This window comes from Colias philodice, chromosome 15, assembly GCF_061535455.1.
Source record: "Colias philodice isolate Cphi_HAF_F1 chromosome 15, ilColPhil1 Martin Lab GWU primary, whole genome shotgun sequence".
Classification (NCBI taxonomy): domain Eukaryota; kingdom Metazoa; phylum Arthropoda; class Insecta; order Lepidoptera; family Pieridae; genus Colias; species Colias philodice.
In genome coordinates, this window is record NC_143100.1 from 6,394,527 (window position 1) to 6,406,544 (window position 12,018).

Sequence of the window (12,018 nt, forward strand, 5' to 3'; positions counted from 1 at the left end):
TACATGCAGTATATATACAACTTGTACATGTTTCATAAAGATTTTAGATAAATAAAACCGGAGTAACAGCTGGACCCTTTGTACCTATACGTTAATATATCAGTCTACGTATATTATATGTATTCGTATTTTGTTTTGTAAGACCCTAGAACCAGTCACCATTGGTAATAATAAGAAGGAAAATAAATATAATAGCATAATGTAGTTAATATTATTAAAGTATGTGTTAAGTTATTGGTTTAGTTACTTTATTGTGTCTTTAATTTTAATTTCAAACATTGATTTAATTATGAAATTTATTATAGTGAGTAAAAGTTCATTGGATGACGGATGATAGAGTTGAACTAAAAATATATTTTTTTCTCTGTTTATCTATACTAATATTATAAAGAGGAAAGGTTTGTATGTATGTATGTATGTATGGTTTTCACGCATAAACTACTGGACCGATTTTGATGAAATTTGGCACAGATAATCTTTAGACCCTGAGAAAGAACATAACCATAATATAACTTTTATTGCGAAATATGTACCACGGGCGAAGCCGGGGCGGACCGCTAGTGATAATATAAATGGAATTATTTGCAAAAAAAATCCAATCGATAGGCGATAGGATAGACGTCTATCATTGAAAAAAAAACAAGGAAATATTTAAGAATTAAAGATTTTTGGGAGACTGTCTCCTCGTGATTACGCTCGCTGTAAAGTGCAGTGTTAAACGTCGGCTTACTAATATTATGAATAAATCGTGTTTTAAATCCGCTAAAGTCTTCAAGTTAAAATATTCAGGGTAGCTACCTGATAGATAGAGCCAGACGGAATTTTTTAAAAGTGATTTTATTTTTTTACGGGCCCTTGAAGTTGTGAACATACTGGGTAATTTTATCTTTCTTGACATTAAATAATTTTTTATTCCATTCAAAAATCTAACGATAGACTAGACTAGATAACGACTAAATGTTACCATACTGAATTGGCCTATTTTTCAGCTTAGCACACAAAAAAAATCAAGCATTTTCCGTAAAAATCTCATCGTACTCGGCGATAGGTGAAAAATTAAAAAAAAAACGTTATAACTCCGAAAATACGAAAAATCGCATAACATACATGGGGGTGATTCGGATAGCCCTCTAGGTCTTCTACCTCCTAGCTTCAGTGTATCCATACTTTATGGGACACCCTGTATATATTTTGCATTATTTATTTTATGAAATGTGTAAAGCGACATCTTGCAGAAATGAGTGTAAACTTTTTTAAAAGCTTCTGTAGATGTCGCTTTTTCCTTTATTGTAGGTAGTTATTTTTGGTGATGTAACCCTGTTTTCAGTACCATCGAGTTCCCTTCATATTGGACAGATGGCGCTATAATCATAGTATTTACACAGTACAGTACAGTTACAATACTGTATGGATCAGTATAGATATTAGTGGTATTCCAGTCACAGTGGCATACGTCCAAAATTGTCGTAAAGATAGATGAAATAAAAATAGATATAAATCACATTTAAATTCTTTATAAAAATGTGATTTATAACGATATCGGTCGTAAACACATTAATTTAAAGATATATTATAGTAGATATTACAGAAAGCTTTAAATATATTAAATCTTTTTAAAATATTTATTTGGTATCTCAATCTCACTTTTTTGTTATGTACCTATACTTGAGCAGTCAACAGCAGCAGTTGTTTCTAAAATATTCAGCTTTCCTGAAAGTACTTTCAAAGTTCTATTGATTGATAATAGTTTTTCCGGTATTTTATTGTTTTGTAAATAATCATGTAACATGTTTATGTAAATATGTTGTTTGTATAGATCATTGTTTCAATTTGATCAGTGTAGATGGCGCTTTTATTCGTCCCTTATATTATGTATTTTGCTTTAGGTAACCTGCACCAGATTAATTATGCTTAATTGTTGAGAGCTTCGCAATTTTTTGTGTTTTACATACTTTTTAACGTTTGAAAAATCAATCAGATTCATCAGAGAGAATCAGATGAGGTGCGAGCTTTCTGATTTATCTCAGTTCAAAATGTTATACTTAAATCGTAAATTACGTTTTTTATAATAAAATTAAAATTAAAATAAGTAAGTATGTGCATGACTATACAAATAGGTTTACGAAATGAAACGTGAATGCATTTAGCTATTACAATCGTGTGAAATTAAAAACGTTATCAATGTTTTTAATTTTTGTGGCTTTTCACGAAGGATATGGTATGACATTTATTATTATCTACTGACATAATAAATCAATAAAATAAATTTTATCATGTCCATCTGGTTTAATTTGTCGCCAATTCCGAATGCACACTTATTTTGATCGGACTACAGCAAACAGATATCTTCAGGAAATTCCACAATTTCTGGCGATCGAAAAAGCTAAGCGAGGAACACTCGGGGCGTCGGGACAAACATACCGTCTCGGGGGAGCCGCTCATTAGTTGTTCAAACACGCCGTCGGCCACTTTGACAAGCAGCGTGTAGGACCTCGGTCCGCCGGAGGTGGAGACCCAGCTTCCCCTTCACTGATCTTAGGTTGGTTCTAGCTATCGAAATTCCACTTGGCAAATAGACGCGTTTGTTTGTTTACTGTTTGGCTACGGAAATTAATAGTGAAATTTTACGTTAGCATGTACAACTAACTATGTATTTGGTGTAGTATTTAGAAATTTCAAACATACCTACTTAATATGATTTCCAGAAATAAAGACGAATAAACTATGATAAATCATGAAACCATTTCAGAATTATATAGAACAAAGCAATAGGCATAATATATTATATTTCCTAAAAAAATATTGTAAGACAAGTCGATATTTTGAGCTCTTTGCAGTGTGATAATTTTAATTAACTTTATTATTGTTGCGTAACATTCAAAAGCAGCTTAAAGCTTTGTAAGCTCGGTGCAGTAAATGACATAGAATGAATAGAAGAATTAAGATGAATATTGCAGTTTATTTTATATGGTATGCTAGAAGGCAATGCCATCAAACAATATTATTATTCAGTTACAAAATTATTTAGAAGTTCCATCTGTTTTGGTTTTCCTAAAACGCGTTAAACCAAAGTTTTCAGTACCTACCCATTTTAGCTAATATTTTTTTATTGGTTTTTAGATAGTCATTGTGAGCACTTACTTCATAAAAGCACTTTCAGAAACTGATTTATAAATAACAATCACTTAATGATCAATTATATTATAAACAAGATGTAAAACTGAATGATTAAGATGAAGCTGAAAACCAGCTAAGTTTTTCAGATTTTTATTATTTACTAAGTATACTTGGACAAGAAATTGCATATTACTTTTTTATGTATTAATTATTATATAAGTATTAGTTAAGTAGTTATCAATGGAATATTAAATTTGATATGACTTATCTCAGAACATTCACGAATGTTGTACTGAAAAATAAATAAATATATTACATATAAATTATGTCTTTTAATGTGTATGTTCTGTAATAAATTAATTGATTTCTCTATACATTTTTTCTGCACTCAACGATTGAAAATAAAGGACAGTGGTAGATATATTGATAAATATTTTCGTGTCTTTTTTTTAAATTTTAAACGGGCACTGACGTTGACGCAGTTAGGTACATTTAATTTTTCATTATGTACTTTTTCCGACATTGACGAGAATACCATGTTGGCAGGGAGTTGGCAATCATGGCGATGGCGGAACTCATCAATCACTGGCTCAGGTGCTGTGCCATCGCACCCACATCGCGATTTTCCCCTCTACCCCCTCCTATTTTTCCACCATTACGCTTAGGCCATTTTGGAGCGGGGTCAGTTATTGATACTGGTAATCCTCGAAATATTATTTGAGTATTCATAATAATGGTTTAAATTTAATCGATCTTAATTGAAAACGTTTATATTAATATTACCTACAAACGTTTTCGGAATTTATTTTGGATCCTAATGCAAGACACTTCTAAAATAGTCATCATATCATTGATACAATTTTTAAGTTGGCATTTGAAAGCTTTACCTAATAAGGATCGTGCCAACATAATCAAGTCACAATGTGCCTAGGATAATTCGTAATTTTTTTAGGTAGGTTTATTAATTATTCTACTATAGTATTTTAGATGACATTATAAAAATATTGTGCTTTGACCTCAACAAAGCATTAATTTAATCAAAAATTACGGCGTTGTTTGCATCAATTTAATCACCATAAGAAATCATAAGTCGTTTACTCGTCCGTTAATTAAAAACAGTGAACGAGTGTGGGGACACTTGCAACGCAGCATGTGGCTCAAGGGCGCAAATTGAATTAGGCGGGGAAGACGCACGCATCCCGGCCATAACCACCGCATTATCAGATTAGATCTCTGCTAGAAGATCACTGCAGGATCGAGTGCAGTCATTTTCTCTATGATTTTTTATGAAAACTAGTTGCTCAATCCGGACTTACATTAATAGATATTTTTTAATATTTTAAATTTTAAATAATTATTATCACAATCAAAGAGGAGACACCATTAAAATCATTTCAGTTTATGAGTTAGAAGTGGTGTAACGAACAAGTAACACAAAGTTCTAGAGATAAAAATACTATAGGTAGTGGTTATTGTCATTGTCGTAGATCAATACCTACTTGTATTAATTTGACGAATATATTGTGAAATTGAGTTAGATAGATATATTCGTTCACATACCATGTTATATTTTTTTGATTAATTGTATATGATATGGACTGAAGATTTACAGGATGTTAAACGTTCCTTTTTATTTGAGTGACGAGTCAAATATCTCGCATGAAATATCTCTGACTGACTTTCGTCGTTTTATTGACAATACCGCATCTGGAACTATTGTGGACGCTGTTCTGTTTTCCAATGAAGGAAGGTGAATGCCCTGAGCCTTTTCTCGATATCGTAAACTTCACTTGTCAACAGCAGGAAGATTCTACCATTATATTGTGTATCATGAATTAAAATATGTAAGTATCTCCATACACAAAGAAAGATTAGTGTTTACTTAGCCTATTTTCTTTATTCATTGTTCTGAAATTTTACCTATGTATAAAACGCATTATCCTTAACGGACCTAATAAAATTGGCTAATAATTTATAGTTACTTATATAAGTAAATTGTATACATATTATTAATAAAAATATAATTGTGTATATTCGAGTGTAGTATATTCATCTATATTTATCTTTATTTATATATCTACCTGTATATCTATTTTAATTATTATTATTTATTTATTTATCTTGTTTTTTTTTTGTTCTACCTACCATCGTAATTTCAGTAAGCTTGTTACCTTTTGCCCAGGTTGCCTGGAAGAGATCACTTCTAAGTGATAAGGCCGCCTAATAAACTAAACTGTTTTTTTTTTGTTTTGTATATTAGCAATAAGTTTTCTATGTATAGTTTTATTGAAGAGTAAATAAATTGCTAAATTTAATCGTATTTGCATAACAGAATTAAATAAAACAACAAAATTTTTAACATATTTTATAGAAGTTTAAGTTACAATTAAAAAATTGTTTGCAAAAGAGCACCTAACTAGTCAACATAACATGAAAAAGTCGTCATCAAGGAAAGTGAAAAACTACACAGCAGTTGTTTGGATTGCAGGTCGCTAAGTGATCACATATTTTACCGAAGTCTTGTTTTCCGCTTTCTCAGGATTGCTGTATGTGTGCAATGTTTATATAAATGTCGCCGTACTTAACTAAAAAGATTTTCTTATTTGTTCAGGGTTTTATGTGAAGAAAAGAATTTTTATACAATCTTTGAAGCTAATTATTTTGTAATTTTTAATTTTCCAACTTAATATATGAAACAGTCTAATTGTGTGTCTAATGTGTGTTTACGTGACGGCTATAGGAAAAATTGTAATAGGTACTGTGGCTATATTGGCAAATTCGATTATGAAATAAAGCCTTGGTCTTAAATCATACAAGAAATTTAATCTAAGATTTTTCATAGGTATACGAATATTGTGCCCGAGGTATAAATATTAAAGTAAAACCAAACAAAAATAACGACAATATACAGACGATTCAAAAATGTTTAATATCACGAATCTGTCACTGCTTAACATTCTATCCAAAAGCGGCTCGTAAAAAAATTAAAAAAGAGAAATAAAACAAGGGAAGCGGCGTAGTAAAATTAATATAAATAATAAATAAAGTCGCGAACTCGCGGAGCGTGTGGCGAGGTCCCGGGAGGCCTCGTCACTCGCTCTAATATTGCGAATATTATACGCGTCATATTCTCACGCACCCTTTATCAGTGTTGTTCAATCTGTTTACTTGTATACAAATCATTTTAGTTTCACTTTCTCAAAGGTTTTTTAATTTATATCTATGAAATATGTTTATCATGATTAACTAACAGATTTATGATTAATTTTATAATACGAAATAAACTTTATAGTGGGTCAACAAATAAAACAAAAAAGGTTAGTACATAAATAGTTTTAATGGTAAAGAAGTAAGGTTTGGTCATTATAGAGCTTAATTTAGTAGAACAAAAATACATATTAGATAATTAATAATCAAAGAAACAATACAAAACAGTAACAGCATAAACGCTGTATCTTGTCTTATATATAAAAATGAATCGCAAAATGTGTTGGTAAGCGCATAACTCGAGAACGGCTGAACCGATTTCGATAATTCTTTTTTTATTATATTCCTTGAAGTAAGAGGATGGTTTTTATGTAGAGAAAACGTAAACATGTACCATGGGCGAAGCCGGGGCGGACCGCTAGTTGTATATATAATCAATGTAACGTGCATAATTAAATATGGATAAATTAAATCATAATTCTCAACTTTTTAATTAAAAGATCCTCGAAGATAGATTTATTTTTCGCACCACAATTTATTATATACCTAAACTTAAATTAAATTCTTGAAGTTTGCATGAACATTAAAAATACAATATTTGTTATTGATGGTCATCAACAAAGTTGAAGTTAATTCAAGTTCGTTTAAATAAAAAGTTATCGTTGCAAATCGAGTGCAAGAATAGATAATCTCAATTAAAGATCAACAGCCATTAATTAGCAACGTACCTGGATCGTTAATTACAACTTTTTTATTTTCCTCAATGACAAAGGAACTGTCGGCGAAAAGAAAAGTAGACAAGTGTCGTGACACGCACCCCCTGGCGGTGGGGTGGGGAGGGCCGGCGACCAATCGGGCGGCGGTGGCGAGCCGGCAGCCCCGGCCATTGGCCTGTCTAGGGGTGCGGCCCCGCCCCCTCCTCGAGGCTCGCCCTTATTGAATTAGGCTTATCATTCGATTTCGAGTGGGGCGAGCGCGCGGTCCTCCACGCTGGCAAAAACTATCCTCGAGATCCGATACCATCTGTAATCGGCATAATTCGATATACTCGCTGCTCATCCAATTATGCGGTTGTGAGCCCTTGCGGCTTCCTACAAGAGTCGCACGCGCCCCGCGCGGCGCGCTGCATCTTCAGCGCTCAAATTCTTTTAATTGTCTCTTTTAATAGATGTTAGATAGTGTCTTATATCGCTGAAAATGGAGTACGGGTATCTGAGCGGTGCCGGCAGTGGATTCGAAGGTGGATGTCTCGGCTCGGGTGGCGGTGAACTGTCTTGGGGCGAGCTGGCTTCCTGCGGGCAGATGTCCCAGGCTGCTTACCGATACCAGGGTATGCGCTATCAGCCGCCGCCGCCACAATGTGCGCGACCACAAGACGCGGCTATGAGAAATCATCACATCTTCCCGCCAGCTATGAATTTACAACGTAAGTAGTTAAATTCATTGAAATAAGTGTCAGTTTAAGATTTTATATTATAATTCTTATAAAGACAGTAAATTAAGCTAAATATTATCATTTTCATTGTGAAATCAGAAAGAAAGCTAGCTTAATTACATAATTCTTTTGCTACGACGTCTACGAGACTACTCGTAGCGCGTAGCAAGTTTGTTACGGCTTTGTAGCTTGTATTTTTTTTGTATTCATTTTAATTGTATTAAAAATAGTTAACAAACATTAAAACATAATATTTCGTTTGTGAAAATGGGTATTTAAGACAGATGCAAGAATTGATAGATTCGATGAAGTATTATTTTAAATATTTGAGTATTAATGCGATTCTCCTTGATATATATTTTGTTATAATGATCGTGTCTACGTTTTTATATATTGAAAACATCGTTATCAATAGGTTAGGTAGGTAGGTTATACTTGGTTCTTAAATAGTAAATGAGTATTTCATTAACCATACTAATCCATACTTAATACATATTATAAATGCGAAAGTAACTCTGTCTGTCTGTCTGTTACTCAATCACGCCTAAACTACTGAACCAATTTGCATGAAATTTGGTATGGTGATATTTTGATACCCCAGAAAGGACATAGGCTACCTTTTATTGCGAAATATGTACCACGGGCAAAGCCGGGGCGGACCTCTAGTATTATAAATGCGAAAGTAACTCTGTCTGTCTGTTACTCAATCACGCCTAATCTACTGAACCAATTTGCATGAAATTTGGTATGGAGATATTTTGATACCCGAGAAAGGACTTAGGCTACCTTTTATTGCGAAATATGTACCACGGGCGGACCTCTAGTTTAAAATAATTCTGTTTTATGATCATTATTTATGTGTTTCAAATGATGATCATGAAACAGATAAAATATTTATTATTCGATTTGTAAAGAATGCAACTGATCAAATATTATAATTTATAAATTAGTGGTTATTTTTATTCAAATAGTATAATGCGGAATATCTATAATTTTTAACTCTTATAGCACTTAAAGTTATCTAGTAGGTATCTACAGAAATTAATTACTTCAATTAATGTAATCAACCTTTCTATAATAACTATGGTTAACGTTTTTGTAATTAAAAGGCATGACTTGGTTACCTATAAGATATTTTATATTAGAAAAAAATATATATGAACGGTAATTATTTTAGCATAGCGATATTGTGAAAAAAGGACATAATGCTCTGAGACGAAAATATTTATTTTTATCCCTCCTCTGTTCTATTTTGGGTAAAAAATCTTAAATAAATCCTTTTTATATCTGTAATTAAGTAGGTATAAATATAATATATTTCAGTTAAATCGATTAGAACTTTTTGTAAGAAAGTGTAACTAAATTATTCCAGTTCTAATTACAACTTTTTCTCATCTAATAATATAAAAATGAATCGCAAAATGTGTTGGTAAGCGCATAACTCGAGAACGGCTGAACCGATTTCGATAATTCTTTTTTTATTATATTCCTTGAAGTACGAGGATGGTTTTTATGTAGAGAAAACGTAAATATGTACCACGGGCGAAGCCGGGGCGGACCGCTAGTTTCTAATAAAAAAATAGATCTTTTTCCCAATCATTTCATAAGTAAAATCACGTATAAGTCATATTATACTTTCATACGTATAATATTATTTTATAGGTACTTACTTGTATTTTTTTTTCATCAGGCCCGGTTACTATACCTATGAAAAACCAACTTGAACTGAAGCAAAATTTTAGTAAAGGTTTTGTATTTATTTATAACTTAAGAATATTTATATGCTTTCACATCATTATTATTAAAAACCGGCCAAGTGCGAGTCGGGCTCGCGCACGAAGGGTTCCGTACTATGAGGACCCTTTATATTTACTTTTTTAATTTTTAGTTTTGTTATAGCGGCAACGGAAGTAGGTACATAATTTGTGAAAATTTCAGCTTTTTCGCTATAACGGTTTATGAGATACAGCCTGGAGACAGACAGACAGCAGAGGCTAAGTAATTGAGTCCCGTTTTACCCCTTGGGTACGGAACTCTAAAAACTAAAAAGTATGCGTGTTTAAGTAAAAAATTTTAACAAAAAAAGTTTCGAAGGGCATTCATAAATAAATACATGTTTTGTTCATACATTGAATATTTATTATATTTATAGAATACTAGCTTTCCACCCGCAGCTTCGCCCGCGCAGGCAAAGAAAAACCCGCATAGTTCCCGTTCCCGTGGGATTTCCGGGATAAAACCTATCCTATTTCCCGGGATAAAAAGTAGCCTATGTCCTTTCTCGGGTATCAAAATATCTCTATACCAAATTTCATGCAAATTGGTTCAGTAGTTAAGGCGTGATTGAGTAACAGACAGACAGACAGACAGAGTTACTTTCGCATTTATAATACATAATTAATAATATAATACAATGTATTAGTATGGATGTATAGTTGTCGGTAAAGTGTTTTCTATATCTGCAGTTCCAACCAAAAAGTTCTGCAGTTCTAAAGGTACTTTTATTTTTCAAATTAACTTAATAATTTTATCATGAGAGGGCTAAAGAAAATTAAATGGAATTTTTCTGTCTCCTGAATTGAATAGAATTTTATTACAGTTTATACAAAAGTATTAGATAGTTAAAATAGCATTAACTGTGATTAAACATTTTTTATGGTGAATTATTGTAGTGACATTTTAACTGGTCCTATTCCAAAACCTTTTTTTTTATTGTCATCACAAGAGATTTAGTCTGTACTGTCCGTATCTACTAGTGTTAAAATTTTATTATATTCAGAATAGCAGACAAAAGATGAAATAAGAGGGTGCGGTTTACCATATATATACGTATTTAAATATTTATTGTAACGGTAAAAATGTAAAATGTTTGTAGGGAACTGATAAAATACGAACGATTTACCCTTTCAGCGCATAGATTCAAAATAATAAATTCCTTCTGCAGGAAGTTCGGAGTATCATCTGTTTAGGTATAAACCGTATTATTATGTATAGCATAATATCTTAAATTAACAAATATAAAGTCAATATAACGACTAAATAACAATAAAATAAGGCTTCTGCAAATTATTATTGGATCAATGTTTTAATTTTAATCTATTAACACCTGATGATGTTTTTATTTTACAATTCTATCATTACAGATATGTTTTATAAATGGAAAAACCTTTTGTTTTCTATTATCTGGATTATTTGGTTGTTAATTTAGAGATTATAATTGTGTGGACAACATAAGGCCGCTTTGTGGTAAACAGTCACCTACCGAATTGTATTGAAGCCGACGTAAGTTATTTTAGATTACAAGGTAAACTATTGTATGTAGGTATATTTTAATTATATATAATTACAATTTTTTAACCGAAAATAAAAATACTAATTAAGTTAGTATGTTTATAACATCATACTTGGGATACAACGGTTTTCTATAAACTGTCACTTTAATATGTGTTAAATGATATAGTATAGGTAATCACTTTTTATATGGCTTCAAAAATAAATATATATACATAACTGGATTTCCGCCCGCGGCTACGCCCGTGTTTTCAAAGAAAACCCCGCATAGATCCCGTTCCTGTGGGATTTCTGTGTTAAAATACATATAGCCTAAATCCTATTCTGGGTCTTCAGCTACCTTCATACCAAATTTCATTGTAATCGGTTCAGTAATATTTGCGTGAAAGAGTAACAAACATCCATCCATCCATCCATCCTCAAAAACTTTCGCATTTATGATATTAGTAGGATTGAACGGAGAGTTAGAGAAGTTTAAGTTTAATACTTACTAAACATTTTTTTTATCTAAATTAAGACTATATTGTATGATACATCCTACTTTTAAAAGTGTGGCCCATTATTAATTTTAAAGAAGGTATCAGAATTTATTTCAATGCGATACTATCTATTGTAAAATGACGTAGGTATAATAGTTTAGTGTAGTGTATTCATATTTAAATCATTCATATGCAAGATTCTTTATTACGAAAAATGTAAAGTACCTACCTACATATGTGTTTGCCGCAGTAAACAATTTTAATTAGTCGTAATTCCATTAACAACAAACTCCAACTTTACTGAAATGAATTTGTTGTAAAGTAAAATCGTTTTCATTCCGCGAACGAGTATGGAAGCGAAAGGTTGCGGCGACTGTAACAAAGAGTAGTTGCTTTGGGCGGGGCGGAGGGCAGCGGGGCGCCAAGTTCTTGCCGCGTGAGCGATTGCGCCCCTAATTGGCAGCGGCGTCCGCGAGAATCTTAAGGGGA

General features: G+C 32.2%; 1 protein-coding gene across 1 annotated transcript in view; it reads left to right on the top strand.

Annotated features, from left to right (window-relative positions):
• The first annotated feature begins 7,521 nt into the window (after nucleotides 1-7,521).
• Nucleotides 7,522-12,018, top strand: part of LOC149482267 (uncharacterized) — a 38,472-nt gene continuing 33,975 nt past the window's right edge. The window contains exon 1 of the mRNA XM_089703885.1: nucleotides 7,522-7,750. Coding sequence (XP_089560011.1) covers nucleotides 7,522-7,750 — 229 coding nt within the window. The remainder of the gene's footprint in view (nucleotides 7,751-12,018) is intronic.